Source organism: Furipterus horrens, unplaced genomic scaffold, assembly GCF_987537825.1.
Source record: "Furipterus horrens unplaced genomic scaffold, mFurHor1.1.pri manual_scaffold_10, whole genome shotgun sequence".
Taxonomy (NCBI): Eukaryota; Metazoa; Chordata; class Mammalia; order Chiroptera; family Furipteridae; genus Furipterus; species Furipterus horrens.
The window spans coordinates 63,905,985-63,927,934 of record NW_028327180.1 but is presented as its reverse complement, the minus strand read 5'-3'; the positions used below and the strand labels follow the sequence as shown (position 1 = coordinate 63,927,934).

Sequence of the window (21,950 nt, the reverse complement as noted above, 5' to 3'; positions counted from 1 at the left end):
TGATCAATTGCTGCTCTTGTTGTATTTATGCAAACAAACAGGAAAAATTAAAACTGAACTTAATACAGTCCCTTTAATGACAAGGACGGTAATCTTGAGAAAAATCATGATTCAAGGAAAATCACAATACTCAGCGGTGGACTATAAATTAGTGCAGCTAACTGTCTTTAAAGTTTATTTTCATTTAAAGTTTGTTTTCACTTGAAAGTTAAATGAGGTCTGTGACATCAACAAAGATGCTTAATTTATAGGCAAGAAGGATCTGTCAAATTACCACTGTTACATGTCATGCCAACAAAGGTCTTGCAACTGAATGTCTTCCCAATAAGACAGTCTTGCAGATTTAGAGACTGGTTTGTGGGTTGTGTTGTGTGAATAACATATGTGTTCTTCCTTCTGTTTTCATAGGTCGTAAGCCTGTGATCTCATTACCTGAATGATTATCTGTACATATAGGCCTCACTTAAGCCTGTCTGCATCACCACCCCCTGAGACTCAATGGTTTGGCTGAACTAAGTGGCTGGGTTGGTGAAGTATGGGGTGGTCTGTGGGCTTCACTTTAAAACTGGTTTCTCTTTTCTATCCTAATGTCTTGGACAGAAAGAGCCCAGAGGTCTGAGAGGGGGGAAATCCTAAAATATTCCCCTCAGCCCAAATTAAGTATAGTGGGCAAAAGGGCTTTGGATATGTGTGACATGTCCTGCACACCTTCCTATAAAGAAGCCATTTTTTTTTCTATGTGGGAGATTGAAAAATTAATCCCTGCCTTTTGTCATTTAATAATTATGGTTTTAATTATGCCTTTTAACCCTGTTGCCAAATCTGCTGCCCCCAGGATATGACAAGGATGCCAGTTTGTTAAACCAAGCATGCTGCTGCTCAGGGACAGCCAACGGACCTGAACTCTGCAAGATCCTTCCCCATGTGGGAAGGCCACCCTCCCCTCCACACCCCCACTCTTATTAGGGATTTCTGGACACAGGGATAGGTAGGATGATGGCCATGTATAGCAGAAAGCAGCTAGAGGCACACAAGACCTTCGCCCATTGTCCTCCATAAGATTATAAAAGGTCTTAAGTCTGAGAGGGAGGAATTGTTACAGAGCAGGGTCCCCCAAAATCCCCAGAGCCTGTGGTTGGGGGATAGGGGAAGGGGACAGCTTCCCCTATCTATGGCTGCTAGCTAGTGTTATGCAAATAGTTTTGGTTCTTCCAAGGCTCCAAGGAGATAGAAGGGGTTTTGAGTATGGAATGGTAAAGAAAGAGCATACAGGGCCTGTGCAAGGTTCTGTGAATGGTCAGAACTGGTTACCACACCCACTGTGTCACAGGCCATGGTCAGGGATTTAAAAATAAGGCAGCAGCCATTTTGGAGAGGAGAATCACATGATTTGTAGGGAGGAAAGAGAGAGATCCACGCAGTTTGCAAGGAGGTAGAAGTGGAGATCCGTGAAGCTTTGGAAGGGACAGCGAGAGAACTATGTGTGATCCAGTGGAACACAACACATGTTTTGCTGGACTGTTATAAGGAGACCGATGACATCATACCCCAGATCCTGAAGGAGACAGATGACAGATAAGAGATAGGGAACTTCTGGGCATGTTTTTGGCTTCTAGCCTTTTGGGGAGCAAGGGCAGTGCTGGGTCTCGTGGGAGAACAGGGCTCTGAGCTGAAGTGCTCACTGCCCTCCCCAGGTTGGAACATTGTAAATAAAGACCTATTTTTCTGAAAAAAAAAAAAAAAAAGTGTCATGGTTGACAGGATTACAGGAGGAAGTTTAGATGGAAATTGAAGCTTTGAACAGACTTTGTGACGTGTTGTGTCTCCTTGACCTGAATGTCATCTTGGGGACGGATTTTGTGTCTGATTCGAGGAAGCTTCATTGAAAAAAAGAAGGCACGGAACCCTCCCATCAATATCGACTGGATATGCCAAGTGGGAACCAAGTCACATTGCCCAGCGGCACAGTATGTGAATTTGTGGTGTGGTACGACCGTGAGTTTATGGCTATTGCCCGTGCCTGCCACCTAGTGGCAACTACTGGAATCTGGGACCAGAAAATTTTTAGATGAGAGGCAATTACCAACTAGTTTGCTTTGGACTTTCATTGAGATTTTCCCTATAACAGAAAGACATAAATCTCCTTGAAACCTGAAATACCCACAATGCCTTGGGTGATGAAGAAACGCTGTAGGGAAGGTCAGTGCCCAGAAGTGTCCATCACAACATGGAAATGGCTTCTACAGGAACCTGCCACCAGGAGCAACACCAGGTGGAACTGAGGAGCAGGGAGCTGCTTTTCCCCTGAGGGCTGACCCTACCACCACCTGAGATGCTGCTGGATCTCAGGGCCAGTAGGCCACCCTGGCAGTCTCTGTGAACAGCTCTCACGGACCAACAAAAAGCTGCTTGATTTGTGGAAAGTGGTACCATGGTTCATGCACATCTCCTGTTTGGAAGGCTGCCACTTTGATGGGAATTTGAGGGGTGCTTAAAGTAGTATAACAGAGTGAAATGCTTGGCCTCTCTGATTCCATCTTGTTCACGCCTGCTTTGTTCCCATGGTCTTCAGGCTAGGAGCTCCTGCTTTGTCTTGCATATAGACAGGCTAATCATTAGAGGAGCTCTGCTTGCTGCTTGAGTTTTACAAAAACAGACTCTTATCAGAAAGTGCCTCTCCTGAGGAGATAAGGGAAGTATGTACAAAAATAATGATTGTTTATGGAAGATTTGCAGGAACCTTGTGACTGGACTCACACAGACTAGACTCAACAGGCTAAGAACAAAGAAGTTTCACAGTTTTGCCCTTCAATCACTTCCTGTCCCTCCCATTTTCCCTTTCCCTTGACATAAAAGAAACCTGAATTCTGTACTTTCTTAACATGGTTCTTTCGGATGTTAGTCTGTCATCTTCTTGGCTTGCTGGCTTTCTGAATAAAGTTACTTTCCTTGCCCCAACACCGGCTTTCTGAATAAAGTTACTTTCCTTGCCCCAACACCAGTCGCTCAACTTATTGGCTGTGTTGTACAGTGAGTGTTATGAGCTTGAACTCAGTTACAGGAGGATGTGTTGATGCCCACTGGAAGAACTCCTTCCAGGATTGGAAGGGGATTGGAACCAGTGAGTGAATATCCTGGGCCCATGAACAAAGTAGATGTGGGGTTGGGGGCTGCAGCAATGTGAAGGTGGGTCAGACAAAGTCCTCTGTACCCTCTGAGGCACAAAATGCCAACAAGAACTATTATGTCTGTCAGCAAGAGAGAGAGAGAGACCGTGGATGGCTGCAGGAAGACTACGGGGGAAGGCCCCGCACATAGCTGGTAACTCAGATGGTCTTTGGCGGCCCTGGTCTGGGGTGGGGTGGCATGGGGTGGGAGTACAAACATGTCCTGACAGGAACAGATGCTGACTCTGCGCTGGGCTGAGCTTACTTCACAGTGGATGCAAATGTTTAGGGTATAATGGAAGGACTGGCACAAAAGATGCTAGAAAAATTTGGCCTGCCAGATCACATATCTTCAGTCCAAGAACATATTTTACAGCCCCCAGTGTTCAACAATGGAACAGAGATATATAATCCTCAGAGTAACGGTTTGATGCAGGATTAAACCAGGCAACTGAAACATTTTTTTCAAAAATGGGGAAATAAAGTCATGAAAGGCTGGCTTATACACCTTCATGAGTGTGGTGTATACACACTCAAACTGAAGGGGCCAAGGGAGGGTCCCCACTAGGTAGATTCTTGTGCTTTGTGGGTAGATCTGAGGAAAAGGGGGTGAGAAGAATGCTGGTATATCTCTGCATTTTTTCTTTTTCCCCCACATTACCTGAACTTACTTTGTCCTACCCAGGGCGGTGGTTCCAGGACCAGGGCTGCAACTGCAGGTGCTGGAAGCAGGGGTGATCCCTAAGCAAGAAACTAACTGTACCTTCAACCTTTAGGCCAGAATTCCTGAGTCTGATGGGGTGGATTGTGCCTTCACCCCATCTGGCAAAATTGGGGCTGATAGTGCATACAGCTCTATTACCTAGTGGGTGAGACAGCCCACTAGTTCCACACCTGAGTAACCTGGATAACCCTACCCATGGGAATGGGAGTGGCCTGAGGCAGGGGACAATCCAGACCAGCACAGTGGCCAAACCTGGCAGCAGTGGAAAAGTTAGGGTGTAAATAGAGAAGAAGGTAAAGGAATAAATGACAGGTTGGTTGATGCCATGAGAGAAATTCTTAAGACTCAGAGCCAGATGTTACTGTCTCTCAGCTCAGTTATATCAGATGCTTGGAAGGGTGAAGACATGTTGCTGAGACCGCCCCTGCTTTGGGAACCTAAAAAAATGGAATGGAAGTCTGAAAACCTGAATGGCATCACTCTGGGAGACATTTTAGTCACGCTGTGTGACAATGGTCTGGATTGTCAGTGGCTGAGGTGGACCTTGGTAAAGTGCCATAGCATTTCAGGACACACCTACTGCCACACTGTGATGGAGCATAACCTGGTCTTGTTATAATACTGAAATTGAGTCCAATGCATTGGGAATTTGAGTTAAAGCCTCCTCAAGAAGTAAAGCAAATGGAAAATATCTGGCCTGAGGAAGAACTGGATTTACCTAACCATCAGCTAATTTCTATGCTATATAGTTCTGCACACATTTATCAGAAGGGGGGCAATGAATAAATTAGTACAAAAATATAAAAATGTATGAACTAGGTTTATAGAGTGGATTAATTGTTCCTTTAAATCTATCCCTTCTCTCCACACTGGCTCCTCCAAATGTCAGACAATATAATCATTTTGCTCTAAGAGTCTAAGAGGCAGGGGGTGGTCTGTGTCCTAGAGAATTTACTTAACCCCGGAAGAGGTCTGGCCTTTGCCTTCAGCTCCGGGGAGATGATCTTTGTTTGCTGGGAGCTAGAGAGTAAGAGTATGATTTAGGATGGGGAATGGTCACATCAGAAAGACCACTGAAGTGACTTAGGGTTGTTACCCAGGAGAATGGTGTTCAGCCGCCTGCCCCCGAACACTGGCAAAAAACAAAGATTGGTAGGGAATGGAAAAGGTCTTTATTAAAATGTTACCCACTTTTGGGGAGTAGGGACTTCCTGATTCCAGGACACTGTCTTCCACAAACCACAGAAAGAAGCCAGCCTTCCCCAGAAACAGAGACAGTGTCCAGAAACTGAGACTGTCCAGAAACCCTGCTCCATCTTTTTCTGTCCTGGAGCCCAAGGCTGCTACTTAGATGGCTCTCCACCTCAGGCTCCCTCCCTTGAGCCTGGACTTGTGGGGCTGGCGCCACCATTGCCTCACTGCAGCTTTCCTTGTTATGGCCTGAGGCCACTGCCGACCTCTGCAGTAAGTCACGCAGAGGCTCCATCACAGGGCCTGGTGCCTGAGTCTGGCAAGCGTCTAGCCTGCGAGTCTGTGCGCTGATCTCAGAGGAAGTGAAAGGCGCAGTCTAGGGCCATCTGTGCAGCACAGAACTGGGGATCAGCGAGCGGAGTGTCCCCATAACCCTAGACGAGTGAAGGCAAGCAAGAGGGCGAGACTCTGCCCACCCCCTGCTTAAATCTCTTGCCCCAAAAGCCCATGTGCTGGAAGCGTCCCACTTCCTAGCCAATCTCTGGGCTAGACTGGCAGATCAGCACCTCCTGGGCCACTGTGCTAAGCTCCACTTGTTCCTGTGGCCTCTTCAGTCTGTGCAAACTCTGCAAGCTTCCTCCTGCTGCCTCACATGCCTAGTTTGTTTACTCTTACCTGGGAGTAGGGAAATCTGCTGCACGCCAAGCTGCAGCTTTGTTTCCTGTGGCCCTCACTCACTCTGGGGCTTGGGCTCTTGCATGCGCTATCTCGTGGTTGTCTCCCCTCACCCCAGCGATCTCCGCAGATCCGCCTGTATCAGAGCAGGGCTTTGAGTCCTGTGGTGTCAGTCAACCTGAAGACGAAGATCAACTATGGGCATGATCAATCAATTATGCCTTCAAAATGGAGCCCCCAAAACTGAACACTGAGGCTCAGATTAGGCTCCCTGGTTGGCAATACTCCGTGTGTTGTCACACATTGATAGTGGGAAAGTAACTTGGCCAGATTGCATGGGGGAGTGAGAGAAAGTTCCACTTCTCATACTTCTCCAGACTCATGAGCATATTCCCTTACCAATCTTAATCTTTATCCTTTTCCTGTAATAAATTGCATAATACAGTGTATACAGTGAGTATAACAACTTCAAGTGGGTTCTTTGAGTCCTAGCAAATTATCAACCCCAACAGTAGTTTTGGGAATCCTCTGCAGTTGGTGTCAGAAGTGACAGTTGTCTCATGTGGACTGTGTTTCCTCTAACTGTAGAGTTGGCTAAAATCTTCACAAAGCTCAACTTGAAAGGAATTGAATGATAACCCCCTTATTCTAACGGTCAGACAGGTAAGGACTTGTACTCTCAGAAAAATAAATGAGACAAAACAAATATATATACATATATATGTGTGTGTGTGTGTGTGCATATATATATATATAAAATTTATTATATTTTTCTTCACTCTTATATTCTAGAATCAATAAAAAACTGTAAGACATGAGAAGAAGAAAATGTCCTTTATAATGAAGAGAAAACACAGTCAATAGAAGAAGTCCCACAAAACATCAAAGTTATTGGAATATATTGTAAATATATTTATAACTTATAAAGAAAATTGATAATATAAACATTTATAATTTATATATAAAATTTATAATATAAGACTACATTTATACTTTATACTACTATAAATATATAAAGTAATTAATGGGAAAACAACAATAATTAGAACAGAGAAGGGTGTCAATCTAAAAATAAAAGGACTGCCCTGGCTGGTGTGGCTCAGTGGATTGAATGCCTGCCTGTGAACCAAAGGATCACCAGTTTGATTCCCAGTCAGGGCACATGCCTGGGTTGCGGGCTGGGTCCCTGGTTGGGGACATACAAAAGGCAACCACACATCGATGTTTCTCTCCCTCTCTTTCTTCCTCCCTTCCTCTCTGTAAAAATGAATAAATAAAATCTTAAAAATAAAAGCCAAAGTAAGCATTTATTTGGGATCCAAAAGAATAGCTATTTGGGAGGTGCCAATTCAGGCAGAAACCCAAACAGTATTCACTAGGAGGTGAAGGAAAGAGGTACTTATGAGAAAGGGAAGGGGAACAATGTCAATAGAAGAGAGGCATTTCTATGGCTGTTAATAAGCTAAGGAAGAAATTCCTATAGGTGCAGATAAGTTAACAGAGTGATGCTAATTTTTTAAAAGACTTTATTTATTTTTAGAGAGAGGACAAGGGAGGGAGAAAGAGGAGAGAAACATCAATGTGAGAAGGAAACATCAATTTGCTGCCTCTCACATGCTCCCAACTGTGGATGTGGCCCACAACCCAGCATGTGGCCTGACAGGGAATTGAACTGGCTACCTTTTGGTTCACAGGCAGGCATTCAATCTACTGAGGCACACCAGCCAGAGCAAGTGATGGTGATTCCAATGAATGCCTTTAATTTTCAGTCTGATAGTTGTAATGCCTGCTTTCCCATTATCTTTGCAAACAGTTGTTTGGAATTCAGTGCTGCTTCAGGCCGTGTCTCAAGATTATTTTGCCCAGTGTTAACATTCCAAAGCCTTGAAGAATAAGACCTGCAAGACAGTCCCTTTGGGATGGCACTCTATTTTGAAGTAACTCCATTTATATTATTTTTTATAAGGGGTATAATAAATTGAACAGAGTTGAATAGTGTCCCTCAAGATTTCATGTTCATTCAGAAACCTGGACTGTGGACAAATCTGGAAACAAGGTATTCACAAATATAATTAATTAATGTGAAATGAGTTCATATCTGTTAGGGTGGGTAAATGGCTCAGCCTTGGCTGAGCACGTCAATGACTCCTCTTAGAGAAACTTGAAGGTTTTTACCAAGGAATTGAGAACTGATTTCCATGTGTCGTGGGTTTACCCAGCACTGTCTTTATAAAGAATTTGGTCCCTCCTCATTCACCCCTCTCCATTCCTGAGTCACAGACTCAGCCCCCAACTCTGGCAGCCATACTCCACCTTATAACATCTGCTTTCATCTTCCTGCCTCCACCCTTAGACTGTCACTGTGAGGCAGGATAGTAAGAAGTTAAGAAAATTTCTTGGCAAGTGGTATAGGGAAACTGAGATGCATAGTTGAAAAAACTGGTCAAGCAATTTACAGGCAGATAGGTCACCAGGGCCGAGCGCCCTGGGTGCCTAGCAATTGGCAAAACTGGTGATGAACTTCGCCCCCAGAGTGGTCTTTCCTCCCCTGGCATATCCTGGTCATGGGGTGTAGATCCCCTTACTTTTCCTTCCTAGAGAGAACATCTAGGCCTCAGCTGTGTTTCAGCTTCAGGCCCAGAAAAGGAGCCAACCCATGAGGGTGACACCAGAACCAGCTGCAGTGACTAATAACCTCTGTCCTAGCGCCAACCAGTCAGTGGAGACCACCACTCTGAAAGGACATACTTGGAAAAAGGGATGAATATTCTATTGAGATCCTTCCCTGAGATCGTCCCTAAACTCCCAGCCTTTAAAACCCCCAAGAGGAAAGACCCAGTGCGAGAGCATGCCTGCACCTTTCCCTTCTCCTTCCCCCACAGGCATGCATCCTAAACTCTAAGGGACCCCATGAGACTTGCAATCAGGGGAGCAGTGGGCAGCGGCAGCTTGTCCTGGGCTAACCCCCTGAACTTGCATCCAGGGCCCCTTTTCTCTGACTTCTCAGTGAGCTGGCAGCAGCCCCGCCTTGGCTCACTTCTTTCCTATAATGTTTCTAGAGTCAAAGCAGCCCTGCCTAAGCTCTTCCCTGTTGTTTCTTCTTTCATATGCTCTTCCTTGTCTCACTGTCCCCAGCTTTAATAAACATACCCTCATAGTCACCTGTACTCGTGTTGTGAAATCTTTCCTGCATGAAGTCAAGCACCCACACACTACCAGCCTTCCTAGGCAGACTAGCTCAGGGCCAAGTCTTCTTTGTAATAACAATTGTGCCCACAGGTGCAGCCACACCTGCTGGTGCTGCCCCTCAAAGTCACTGTAGCTACTCCTTCGGGAAGCTAGGGCATAACTAGGGGGCTCTCGGGAAAAAGAAGCTCGCCTCTGGTGGCCCCTGTGGTAAAAATCAGCAGCTCCTACCCACTGGGCACCGCACAGGCGTGGGCTTCTCGACCTTACAGGAGGGAGGCCACTTCCCGAGGCACAGAGCTGAGAAGCAGCGGTGACAGGAGAGGAACTCAACTCCATCGGCTTCAGAACCCAGGGCTCTCTAGCGGGCCAGTTCGCCTGCTTCCCTCGCTTGCTGGTTAGGGAAGTCGGTACCCTACAGACGTTTCCTAGCGACCGTAGCTTCCCTGCAGGTGAGGAGGGGAAGTCCGGAGATTATTCCCCTTCGCCACAATAGGAAGCTGAAGCCCAGTGGGGCCCATGGGGGCAGATGGCCGGCAGGCCAAGGCATGAGACTCCGGATCAAAAAGCGGGATTCCGCCCCCTCTCTCCCGGCGCCTGCGCACTACGAGCACGTTCCCCGCTCAGCCCCTCCCTCACCACCAGGGTTTTCAAATTTGAAACCTGCTCATTTTCCCGCCCGAATGTGTTGACCAGCGGCGAGACAGGGCGGGGCCGCGCGCAGCCAATAGTGCCTCTGAGGCTCCCCCACCCCGCCCTGAAGATGACGACAGCGAGCCGCAGGAGATGACCCGCCAATGGGCGACGGCGCTCACCCGCCTTGCCCACCCTGGCTCCTCCACCCCCGGCGCCCACGTGCAGCTGCGGGTTCTGGGGCCTCCGGAGACTACAGGTCTCCAGAACATGACTTTCTGTCCCGGGCCCTAACTGTCAGCACGGGCTGGAAACTGAGGCCCAGAGACGTCTAACAGCCAGCGCGGGGTCGCTGAACAAAACGAGCAAGATACATCACCTCCTAGGTTGGGGGTTTGCTCAAGGGCCGGACCTGGAGCTGGTGCAGGTACAGGCACCGCAGGGGTCCGAGGGCCGGGCGCTTGGCTTGGGGGGTTGCGCTGCGGTCCGGGACGAGTTCCAAAGGGGCGGGGCCAAGAGCTGGGCCATCCCGCGGGCGGGGCGTCCAGGGGGCGGGGCCGGGCGCCTGTGTTTGTGGCACTGTGTCAGTTACATTGTAACAAAAGTGGTGCGGTTGCTCCTCCGGTCCATACCTCCGGCTCTCCCGCCGCCAGCAGTCGCCGGCATGGAACCCGTGGCCAGCAACATCCAGGTCCTGCTACAGGCGGCCGAGTTCCTGGAACGCCGCGAGAGAGGTGAGGCAAAACCCTTGGCCAGACTTCAGGCAGTGACCTTGCTGACACGGGCCTGGGTTGGACTTGGCTCCCAACTTGCAGGATGTATACATAGCTGTAAGGCAGTAGCCCCGGGGCAACCCCGTCTTCAGCTGGAGAGGGGTCCGCAGTCGGGCAGGGAGGTGTTGGGGAAATGGCCCTGGCAGCAAAAGGCCCTCCCTGACCGTGCCGTGCCAGGGGCGCCCGCTGGGACCAGCTCCAGCTTGACGCAGACGGGGGCTCTTTCTGGCAGAGGCTGAGCACGGATACGCATCCCTGTGCCCGCACAGAAGTCCGGGCCCCGTCCACAGGAAGAGGAAGCGATCCCCCCAAGCTTCTGGCGCGCTGGACAGTGGGCGGTGAGGAGGGCCGGGGGCAACGGGGAGCGGGGGATGGGCGCTGTCCGTCTTCGGTTTCCTCCTCAGCCCACTTCCTTCTTGTTGTTTGCATCTTCTGGGCCAGGTACCCTACCCTGGAGACATCAGACCCTTCCTACCATCTCCCTATCCCCCAAACATATACCCTCTTTTCATTCACGCGCTATTTCTTGAGCACCCCTGATGTGCCAGTTCTGGGTTCCGCTTCTATCCACACTCCTACACGCCACATATCACACCACTCACCTTCCTGTTCTCTCCTCGTCTCCACCTTTTACACATGCTGTTCCCTCCAATTGGAGTTTCTCTTCCTCCTCAACCCACTTTGGGTAACTTGTTTCTGGCTCAGCTCAACTGTCACCTCTGTTTAGGAAGCCCTTCCTGACTGCTAGAAGGGGGCTTTGTTTGGACTCCACAGCTACCTGGGCAGGCCTCTCAAGCATTTGTGCCTCTCCCACAACCCCCAACCTCCCCATGAGTCTGCCTCTGCCTGGCAACTCAGGTCCCTGAGGTATAAAGTCGCCATACCAAGCTAGTTTGGGGCAGAGATCTGTAGTGAATTTTGGGCCCTTGGGAGTCTGGGACTTGAGGGTGTGGGCAGCAACTGACATCCCCTTACCCCATCCTCCCTGGCATTGGCAGGTCTGTGCACAATGAGCTGGAGAAGCGCAGGTGAGTCCCAGCCATGCCCTGACAGCACTGGACCCGGAAACTGCCTCCCTCTGGCCTTTCCTCCCCTGTCAGCCCTCTGGCTAGTATGGCTGGGCTGGCACTGCCCTCCAGACCCCTTCCCCTGCAGGAGGGCCCAGCTGAAGCGGTGCCTGGAGCAACTGAAGCAGCAGATGCCCTTGGGGGCTGACTGTGCCCGATACACCACACTGAGCCTTCTGCGCAGGGCCAGGATGCACATTCAGGTAAGGGGCTACCCCTGCACCATGGAGCCAGCTTGCCAGACAAGTGGAGAGGTGTAGGAGGGAGTTGCTGGGTGAAACTGGGCAGAGAGGCCCAATGTGCTTTTAGTTTCCAAATTTGTTACATGGGAAGAAAAGCAAAAAATAACTCAGGATTGTTCTGAAGCTTAAGTTTCAGCATGCACCCAATAAATGTTCACTGTTGTTATTACAGCTATTACTACTTATATTCCAGCTGTGAGGCCCTGGGCCAGGCCGTTAGCCTCTCTGGACTTCTTTCCTCCTCTATATGGGAGGCGTGCCTGTTGAAGATAATGTGATGGATCATGTGTAAGGGCCCCTCAGACTGTACAGGGCTGGTCCTCACTTTTTCTCTCCCCTATCCTTCAGGTCTTCCTGTTCTGAGCAGTCTGTCCTGAAGCCACTTTGGGAGGCAGCAAGGACTGAGAGGATAGCCCTCACCATATTCCCAGGGCCCTGCCTGCTGCCCCCTGGTGGACATGAGTGGGGTAGTGGGGTGTGCATCCCCAGAGAGGCCTTTTCTGCCCTCCTGGTTCTTTTGACAGAAGAAGTGAAGGCACAGCCAGGCTTATGAGAGGCAGATTCAGAACCCAGGCCCAGGTTCCCTGACTTGCATTCTTTCCTTCAACAAGAATTGGGTTGGCCAAAAAGTCTATTTAGTATTTTCCGTAAAATAAAAAAGACATCAAAAATTTATTTATTTTCAGAAAGAGGGGGAGAGAGAAAGAGAGGGAGAAAAACATGAACGTGTGGTTGCCTTTCACCGACTCCCAACGGGGAACCTGGCCTGCAACCCAGGCATGTGCCCTGACTGGGAATCGAACCAGGAACAGTTTGGTTCGCACACCGGTACTCAATCCACTGAGCTACACCAGCCAGGGCAAAAAATACATTTTTTATTTTCACCAATAACGGTATAGATTTGGACCGTTTTGAGTGTGTCGGCTATCTTCTGTGTCCTATAATGTTAATTGTTCTTAATTAGTGTCTTGATTTGATCGCTACCAACTTCAACTGGTGTACCAGACCGTGGAGCATCGTCCAGCGAGAAATCTCCAACATGAAACTTAGCAAACCATTTTTGTCACATTCCATCAGTCACAGCACATTCTTCATACACTGCACAAATCTTTTTTTGTGTTTCAGTTGCATTTTTATCTTTCTTGAAATAGTAAAGCATAACATGCCAAAAATGTTGCATATCTTCTTCCATCTTCAATATTAAAATGGCTACACAAAAATTCACCAATTTTGAAAAGTTTTTAAAAAATGCACACTGATATGACAGCTGTCACAATACAGTCTAACAAAATTGTTTCAAATGGAGTTAAAGACAACTAAGCCTGTTAGAGCCATCTTACAGAAAAAAAAAAAACAAAACTTTTTGGCCAACCCAATATTTATTGAGCACCTGCTCTACCAGTCCATTCTAGGCACAGGGGGCTGTGACAGAGACATGGAATGTGCCACGTGGCAAATAAGTCAGTGTGGGAACTGTCCGCATTGTCCCACAGGTGCCTGCATTCCTCTCATGGTGGCTGAATAACACCCTAGCTGAAGAGCAGGCCCATTTCTCATATGAGCCTACCTAGCCTGGTTCTTTGAGAGATAGTGTGCCCTTGAAGTGCTGAGTGGGCAGGACCTGGGGATCACTGCTTCCTTGAAGCCCCATCAGCCCTCTCCTGGACTCCCTGCTTTCTGTTTTGCCTCCACGAGGCTGTCCTCCCCCTTCCTTAGGATGTGCTTTGTAGCATGTAGATCTGTAGGTCCATCTGCTGAAAACCTTGCATGGCTCCTGATAGAACTGTCTCAATCCTTATTTCTTGTGAACTCCAGGCCCTTTACATCTCAGGCCTTGCCATGGGCCTGCTTTTTTAGTCTCATCTCTTCTCCATTTCCCACCAAAAAGTTGAATTCTCGGTGCTCTTCCCAGTTTCCCTCTGCTGGGGAGCTTCTCCACCATCTTCGCCTAGGCAGCTGTCACTCATCTTTCTATAACCAGTCCCAATGTTCCCTGCTGGTGTTCCCCTTCTGTTGCCCACCATGGGCTCTGATGGGAGAACCCTTAGCCTTCTAGTCCCTGGTGCACGGGGCTGGCAGAGCTCTGGTGGAGGTGGGGGGGGGGGGCAGGTTAATGCTGAAGAAGCCTTAGGAGGGTCTTGACCAGGAGTTACAAACTGGTAGCCTTTGTTTAGTCTGTAGTTTTCTAAAATCTAAGTTAGTTCATAGCACTTAAGAGGCCACTTGACATGAAAAATCTGACTTCCGAGCTCTCTTGAAGACAGAGAGATCTGGCCACACTGGGCCTCCTTGCACATGGCAGTGATTGGCTAGAACCTGTAGGTGGTGGCCTACTTCAGCTGGAGTCCAGCATGCCGTCCTCCCCTTCCCTGTTGCTTGGTACCAGCACTGGGCCCTCCTTCCCATTGCCTGGCTAAACGCTGAAGGCCTTTGAGACTGTGCTGCCCTTCTACCCAGCTAGACAGAACTCGCAGGCCATTGACATGGGACAGGAAGGCTTGAATTCTTGGAGGATGTGGAGGTTACTCTGTGGAGCCCAGATTTAGTGAGTCCCCCATCAGGAGCAGGCAGTCACCAACTGATCATTGCCTGCTGTGGAGCTGTGTTGGGGTGAGGCCTGGACCCCCACAGAGCTGACCCCAGCCCTTTGCTTCCTTGGGCTCTGCAGAAGCTGGAGGAGCAGGACCAGCGGGCCCGGCGGCTCAAGGAGAAGCTGCGCAGCGAGCAGCAGAGCCTACGGCAGCAGCTGGCGCAGCTCCGGGGGCTGGCAGTGGCGAGTGAGCGGGAGCGGATGCGGGCGGACAGCCTGGACTCCTCGGGCCTCTCCTCTGAGCGCTCCGACTCAGACCAAGGTGAGTGACCTGAGGTGGAGAGGGACTGGATGGGCCTGTGGGCCAGGTCTCCTGACTGGACTGTCCCTGTGCAGAGGAGCTGGAGGTCGACGTGGATGGCCTTGTGTTCGGGGGTGAGGCCGAGCTGCTTCGGGGCTTCAGTGCAGGCCGGGAGCACAGCTACTCACACAGCGACGCCTGGCTATGACCTTCCTGTCCCAGAGCGCAGCCTCTTCCCTCAGACTATCCTCCACTCCACACTGCCAGGCAGGAGCCCTTCCCAAGCCTCAAAGGCTGTCCAGTCACCTCCTGTTAAAACAGACTAAAAGGACCTTGGCATGGGAACAGGAGCTCCCCAAACCTGGCTGCTGGAGCCTCTGCTAAGGGAGGGGCCTGGCCTCCCAGGGGCCCGCAGTGCTGGCAGCTTGGGCCTGGACTGCCCTTCCACGCATTTTTTTGTATGTAGCACTTGACTCTGCTGTCCCCACAGGGACAAGTCGTCTCTTGGGCTCACCCCTATGTTCCTTCCTAGACAAGGCTTCCTGGCCTTTACCCCAGATACTGTACAGTATTTTCATTAAAAGGCTCTTTCTTAATTTCCTGCTCATGGTCTTGCCTGATGAAAATGGGGAAACTCCCACCCACAAAATGGGAGAGGAAATGAGATCAGTAGCTACCACCACCACTGCTGACCCTGCCCAGCACTGGCCCTTCAGTGCACATAGCTCAGAGGCCAGCCGGCCCCACTTTGCAGGCGGGACTGGGGCCCAAAGCCCTGATACAGTGGAGTCAAGATTCAAACCAAAGCTTTCTGACTCCACAGCTGGGGCTGATTGAATTCAACAAATATTTATTGAGTGCCTATTATGTGCTAGATATTGTTCCAGGTACTTGGGACACAGCAGAGAACAAAACAAGGCGTCTGCCCTCAAGGAGCTTACAGTCTAGCATTTATGACCCCTTTGCCTGTATGCCATCTGTGACCCTGGGCAAGTCACAGTCCCTCTCTCCTTGGCTGTCCGATGCAGGAAGAAGCAGGTCTGGCCCAGGTGTAGATAATGTGTGTGGTGCACTGCAGATGCCAGACACCACCCCCAACCCACCACCCAGACAGGAGATCAGGCTGGAAGTTGACTTTTAATAATAAAGTATGGGGTGGGAGGGCAGAGGGAGCACAGCTAGCTCGGGGATCTGGTGTGCTGCAGCCCCAGGGTCTGGGCTGGCTACACAAATTGCTGCTGCTGCTGCTGCTGCTGTTTCTTGGTGGCTGCCTTGCTGGCAAGGTCCTTGGCCTTCTCTGTAGCTGCCAGTGCTGTCTCCTTTGCTTTCTCCTTGGCTTCCTTGGCTGTCTCAACAAGGGTCTTGGAAGGGGCCTCGCCTGCAGCAAAGGGCAGGAGCCTGGCTTCAGAGGATGCCAATATCCCCACCTAATTACTCCCTACAACCTTCACCACCAGCAAGCCAGGCCCCATCGGAAAGGTGGTATTTTCCCAGGATACAAATGAGGAGTCCCAGGTTTGGGTGGAGCAGTGACAGCCCCAGGCTCCACATAAGTCAGGGCAGCTAGGACTTGATCCCAGCCTGTGCCTGGGAGGTTCTCACCTTGCAGCTTGGCCAAGATGTATTCAAAGCCCTTCATTGTCTTGGTCACATTGCTTTTGAACCGCGCAAGACCAAATTCCTGGCAAAAGAATGGGAAGGATTCTGAGCTGCCCACTGATCCCCAGCTTAGTCTCTATGTCCAACGCCCTGGGCCACAGAACAACAGCACCCCCATGCCGCTGCTCACCTGGACAGCTCTGGAGACGCCAAATAAGCTAGAGGAGACCCAAGCTTCCCGGTGGATTTCGGTCCAGCTGCTGTTATCAGAGTTCACACAGTAAACACATCGTTCCTCCACCACCTGTGCAGTGAGTCAGGTCAAACACAATTGTGTGGGTGTCTTTCACTTTGCCAACTTCAAGTAAATCTGATTCACTGCCTTTTTTTTTATGAGCAATAAATTCCATTCCTTGTCGCATCCCAAACTGCATTTACATAAGAACAAGAACATAACGGTCATTTTGGGCTCTACAGTCTCTCTTCTGACCCTTTAAACTAGATGGCACATAGCCTCTTGAGATCAGCAGAGGGCCTTCTGGCTCTGTCTTTGCCTAGGTTTGGTTTTGTACCTTTATGTCTAGACATGTGCAATGTTTTTAGCCTACCATCTGCTGCAACTCTTGAGCTCACTGGGAATCCAAATAAAAGTGGAAATCTGGCCATTGTCACAGCTCTCATTATCAGAGAGGAAAAAGTGGACCAGTACTTCTAACAGAAACCCCTCAAAGACCTCACAGCTGGATTGAAAGGCATCTCTCACAGCAGGATCACTATCTTGGTAATTCAGAAAACAGGTAGTGCCTGCAGACAGTCTGTTGTGAGGCCTTTAGCAGTGTATTAAGTTGCCAGCTCATTCTGTGACCTTGTAGGACACTTCCCTTCTTTGAACCTCACTCCTATCTCTGCACAGGAGAGTAACGCCCACCTCTGAGGGTTATTGTGAAGATTGAGAAAATTAAAGTTCTCTGAAAGCTTCAGGGTATTCATACATGAGAAGATATTGTAGAATGTTCCTGAAAGCATGAGTTTCCAAGTGTTTAAAAATTTTTATTGATTTTTAGAGGAAGGGAGAAAGGGTAGAGAGAGAAACATCATTTGTTATTTCACTTATTTGTGCATTCATTGGTTGATTCTTTAAAAAAAATCCTCATCAGAGGATATTTTTTCAGTGCCTTCAGAGAAAGAGGCAGGGAGAGAGCAACTGATGCAAGAGAGAAGCATCGATTGGTTGCCTCGTGTACATGCTTGGACCAGGGATTGTATGTGTCCAGACCAGGGATCGAACCTGCAACTGCAACCTAGGCATGTGCCCCAATGGCCAATCGAACCTGAAACCTTTTGATGATGCTCCAACCGATTGAGCCACTCTGGCCAGCACTCACTGGTTGACTCTTGTATGTGCTCTGACTGGGAATTGAACCCGCAACCTTTGTGTATTGGGACAATGCTCATTATAATCATCTGAGCTACCCAGCCAGGTCTGGGTTTTCAAGTTTTAAAGTCAAGAGATCAAAGATACATGGAACCCTTTTTCCCCAAAACCTTAGGGCAAACTCTATTATGAAAGACACCTAAGTGTAACTCCTCTAGTCCACGTGGGGCATGGGACCCAGATCCTCTCCCTTCTGAAGCACATCCAAGGCACTGTTACGGTTTGATGGACTCCTATTTAAAAACCATGCTCAGCATCACTGGCTCCCTAGCCACATGTATCCGGAGCTCTCCTTTTGGGGGGGACCAAGGGTCTCACCATCAGCCGGGCGTGGTTGATGTTCCAGGTGAAGGTGGTCATGGTATGGTTCCTTGGGTCCACAATAGAATCCTCCAGGATGTACACTGAGTGAGCGACATTGGCAGGAAATAATCGCTCAGCCCAGCGGGGCATCCTGTTGGTCTTGGTCAGGAGTCTCCGGGACAGGAGCTTCTGGTCAGGGGTCACCTCCCGGTGCACTATGTCTTCCGTTAAGACATGTTTGCTGCAGGTGTCAAGAGTGAAGGTGACCCTCGTGAGCCTGCCCCTGAGAGACTGCCTGTTGGGGTTCCCATCTGGAGCCTCCCGGCCCACAATGGCCCAGCCTCCCCTAAACTTGCAGTGATCTGTGTTGTGGCTCAGACCTGAAGACTGAATCCCCTGAACCTATCCCAGGGCAAATTCCAATTCCTGCCCTCTCGCTGACCTGGATTCCTGGGCCTGGCCTTCTTGATTTATTGCACCACTGGAGAGCGCCATAGACAGAATGGTAGGAGATCGTCTGAATTCCAACCCCAGGATCCCTCCCAGTTCCTGTTCCACCGCCTCTTCCTGTCTCGCCAGCCACCGTGAGATTAAGAACCTTAGACTACGGCTTCAAGTAAACCACAGCCCAGACCTAGCCTCCTTCCAGCACTTTGCAGGCCTGGCCGCTTCCCCAACAGGGCCCTTTAACCCTAAAGACGGCCAGGGTTCCGGCAATCCCCTACCTCGGCCTCAAGGTGAAGTCCTTCCCGGCCCCACCCTTCGATCTCCAAACAGCGAGGGAAAGGCTACTCTATCCCAGGCTACGTACCTATAGGGATTCGGGTACCGCTGCCAAAAGGCAGCAAACACTTGGTCCCAGGAACTCCGGAGCACGCTCTGGCCCAGGAAGTACTTCACCATCGTCCCGGCCGGGGCGGGGTCAGCACCCGCGCAGCATCAGGGGTGCACAGCCCGGGGGGCACGCGGAGGCCAGGCCGGGGCTCGGCGCACGCCCGCGTCACGCAGCTCAGTCACCACCGCGCTGGGACCCACCAGCTGCCACCGCCATGAGTTGTCAGGCCGCCCGCCACTTCCGGCGCAGACCCGCAATACCCACCACTTCCGGCGCCTGTACACGTGACCATAGGTCCCGCCCCCTCGCCCTCTTCCTCCCCTCCCTCTGCGGGAGTTGCGGAGCTGCTGGCCGGCGCCGGGTTAGAGGGGACCCGAAGCTCGGTGGGTAGTCCTAGCCGGGGCGGCGCCTGAGCCAGGTGGCGAGCGTGCTGGGTGGCGGCGTGCGGCGCCGTTGAGGGCGCTGCCCGCGCGCTCCCGGGCCGCTGCGCGCCCTGGCCTCTCAGGAGGATCAGCACCCGGGGCCGAAAAGTGAGGGTAGCGGAGGGCTGCCGTAGCGGGAGCCCGACGTGGTGTCTTGAGTCGTAGGGATTGAGGCTTGGGCGCTTCCTACCCGAGCGGAGATCCGGGTTCACCTAGTGCGGGGGCGCAGGGCCCTGACGCGGGTGAGGCGGCCCCGAGAGCATGAGCGGGCAGCGGGTGGACGTCAAGGTGGTGATGCTGGGCAAGGAATACGTAGGCAAAACGAGCCTGGTGGAGCGCTACGTGCACGACCGCTTCCTGGTGGGGCCCTATCAGAACGTGAGTGCACCTCGTGGGGCCCGGCCCGGGGTGGGAGGCCAGCGCGTACCGCTGTACTGATGACTTCCCCCTGGTTGCAGACCATCGGGGCCGCCTTTGTGGCCAAGGTGATGTCTGTCGGAGACCGGACGGTGACTCTAGGTATTTGGGTAAGTCCCATTCCTAAGGGGGCTTAATCCTCTCTGTCTGTCTCATCTGTGGCCGTTTCTCTTCTCTAGACCTCCGTTTAAATGTGGGGGTCTGGAGAACGTATTAATTTGAAGTCTCGGGGAGGAGCTCAGTAACTCAGGCCAGGGCTGAACTTTCCCCTGCCCTTAGGACACAGCAGGCTCTGAGCGCTACGAGGCGATGAGCCGAATCTACTATCGGGGGGCCAAGGCTGCCATCGTCTGCTACGGTAAGGAGGGGTTCTGGCCTGTTCCTCAAACAAGTAGGGGTGGGTGCCAGGCCGGCCTTAGAGAATAGCCCCTGATCCTTGTGTGTTTCCTGTGTGCCCTGTACCAAGACCTCACGGACAGCAGCAGCTTTGAGCGCGCCAAGTTCTGGGTGAAGGAATTGCGCAACATGGAGGAGGTAGGTGGTCAGAGGACCAAGAGCTGGGGCTCTGGTCGTCAGTGTGGGTCACCCTGACCTTGTCTTCTGCTTCAGGGCTGTCAGATCTACCTGTGTGGCACCAAGAGTGACCTGCTGGAGGAGGACAGGCGGCGTCGACGTGTGGACTTCCACGACGTCCAGGACTATGCAGACAGTAGCTTCTCAGTTCCTTGGGGATGGGGGAGGAAAGCGACTGCTTGGGTGGGTCATGAAAAATGGGGACTGCCTTAGCTGCCCTGGGAAAGCTTTCTGGCCTCCCTGAACCTGTGGGGTCCAGAAGAGTCCCTGAAATGTTAAGACTTTCCCTTTGTCGGTGTCCATCTGCTTCTCAGATGAGGCTTGTCACTTTTCTTTAGATATCAAAGCTCAGCTCTTTGAAACATCTAGCAAGACAGGCCAGAGCGTAGGTGAGTGCTGTCCTGGGCCTCACAGCAGGAAGCAGGAAGAGCTTAGAGGGCTGTCACTGGGGGATTCCAGAGCTACTGGCGTTGGGCCCTCACTGATGGTCCTTTTTCCTGCCAGACGAGCTCTTCCAGAAAGTGGCAGAGGATTATGTGAGTGTCGCTGCCTTCCAGGTGATGACAGGTGTGTACCTTTCTGGAGACTTCTAGGCTCTCTGCAGCTAGCCCCCTTCATGTTGGTTACTGGATCCCCCACAGAATGGTGCTAAGCTGCCACCTCTCTCTTTGACAGAGGACAAGGGTGTGGATCTGAGCCAGAAGGCAAACCCCTACTTCTACAGCTGTTGTCATCATTGAATCACCAACCATTGGCCTGGGGGAATTAAAGGAATTCCCTGAGGGGCTGGACCTAGCTTGTCTGGGATCCGGTGGTCAAATGTTAGCTACCACACGTCCCATGGCAGCAAAGGTGGCATCTGCCTGTGCTGGCCCGTGGAACAGATGCAGCATTAGGCTGACTGATGGGCGGCAGGAGGGTAAGGGCTGATTTGGACTCCAGGCTTCTGTTCTGGAGGGCACTTGTGTCTGCAGATTCAGCAGCTTCTGATTTGTAAATAAAATCAATGCACTGTGAATCACACTCGGCCCCTTTCCCTGCTGCGTAGTTGGTGCCAAGACACCAAGTTCTTTCTCAGGTCACCTGGCTGGCCTCACTTCCTGTATGAAGGCTCCTCCCAACCCTAATTTCACTTTACCCCAGGGTTGCAGCTGAGATCATGGAGAATCAACAGCCCTTTCCTGTACTTTTATTAGGGTGAGAGGCTGGGGTTGGGGCAGTGCAAAGCTCATAATTTCTTCCTGGTGCTGAGAAGAGCAAGGCCGGCACTTAAGTCGCATCCAGAGATCAAAGATCAAGCACTTCTACTTCAGACTGGCTGATCCTCCCACATCTGCCCCACCTGGACCCAAGTCTTGCCTGGGGCTCATATCCTAAGCTTCCCATCAGCAAGCTGCAATGTGGTTCAGGGATAAAAAACTCAGGTTCTGCAAGACAGACAGGCATTTGGGACTCAGATTAGAAAAGGGGGTCTAAACTTGGCCTGAATTTCTTTATCTCCAAAACAAGGTAATCATTGCCCAGTTCAGAACTGGGAAGACCATGAGTGAAATTAACTTTAGGACTAAATGCTCATCTTCCCCAGAGGATTTTTTGCTGAAGGGGCAGCAAGTTCAGGACTAAGTCAGAAGGGGAGGCAGACTCCCAACGTTGCCTCAAAATGTATTTTTGGGCCTTGGAGGTCCAAGGATTTCTGAAGAATCAGGTGTTAATTGGAAACGGGGCTGACACTTCCTGTTCAACCAAAAGGGGAGTGTAGGGCAGCCCTTCCTAGCATGAGGCCGGGCCCATTTGCCTCTGCTTTCCCACTTTAGGATGGTCCCTCCACAGGGCTTAGCACCTATCTCTTAAGAACTAAAAACTTGGCCAGATGGTCA

At 50.8% G+C, this 21,950-nt stretch overlaps 3 protein-coding genes across 6 annotated transcripts; 2 read left to right on the top strand and 1 right to left on the bottom strand.

Moving 5' to 3' along the window:
• Positions 1–9,974: 9,974 nt before the first annotated feature.
• Positions 9,975–15,085, top strand: MXD3 (MAX dimerization protein 3). Of its 2 annotated transcripts, none has more exons than XM_090287955.1 (7): positions 9,975–10,003; positions 10,233–10,310; positions 10,582–10,687; positions 11,348–11,377; positions 11,505–11,619; positions 14,327–14,510; positions 14,585–15,085. In XM_090287955.1, exons 2-7 carry the CDS (start codon positions 10,241–10,243, stop codon positions 14,695–14,697), a joined length of 618 nt encoding a protein of 205 aa, XP_090144081.1. In that variant the 5' UTR covers positions 9,975–10,003; positions 10,233–10,240; the 3' UTR covers positions 14,698–15,085. The 2 variants fall into 2 exon arrangements, with proteins under 2 accessions (XP_090144081.1, XP_090144082.1); XM_090287956.1 differs by having other exon boundaries at positions 10,230–10,310.
• A 234-nt stretch (positions 15,086–15,319) lies between these two features.
• On the bottom strand, positions 15,320–18,923 carry PRELID1 (PRELI domain containing 1). Its single transcript, XM_090287953.1, has 5 exons — positions 18,638–18,923; positions 17,842–18,067; positions 16,279–16,392; positions 16,092–16,170; positions 15,320–15,867 (listed from the first exon to the last, which is right to left on the bottom strand). Exons 1-5 carry the CDS (start codon positions 18,727–18,729, stop codon positions 15,713–15,715), a joined length of 666 nt encoding a protein of 221 aa, XP_090144079.1. The 5' UTR covers positions 18,730–18,923; the 3' UTR covers positions 15,320–15,712.
• A 59-nt stretch (positions 18,924–18,982) lies between these two features.
• RAB24 (RAB24, member RAS oncogene family) lies at positions 18,983–21,096 on the top strand. 3 transcript variants are annotated; one of them, XM_090287958.1, is made up of 9 exons: positions 18,983–19,044; positions 19,249–19,461; positions 19,542–19,610; positions 19,780–19,858; positions 19,967–20,034; positions 20,110–20,209; positions 20,412–20,462; positions 20,578–20,640; positions 20,749–21,096. In XM_090287958.1, exons 2-9 carry the CDS (start codon positions 19,345–19,347, stop codon positions 20,811–20,813), a joined length of 612 nt encoding a protein of 203 aa, XP_090144084.1. In that variant the 5' UTR covers positions 18,983–19,044; positions 19,249–19,344; the 3' UTR covers positions 20,814–21,096. The 3 variants fall into 3 exon arrangements, with proteins under 3 accessions (XP_090144084.1, XP_090144083.1, XP_090144085.1); XM_090287957.1 differs by lacking the exon at positions 18,983–19,044 and having other exon boundaries at positions 19,170–19,461; XM_090287959.1 differs by lacking the exons at positions 18,983–19,044; positions 20,412–20,462 and having other exon boundaries at positions 19,170–19,461.
• The last annotated feature ends 854 nt before the right edge of the window (positions 21,097–21,950 follow it).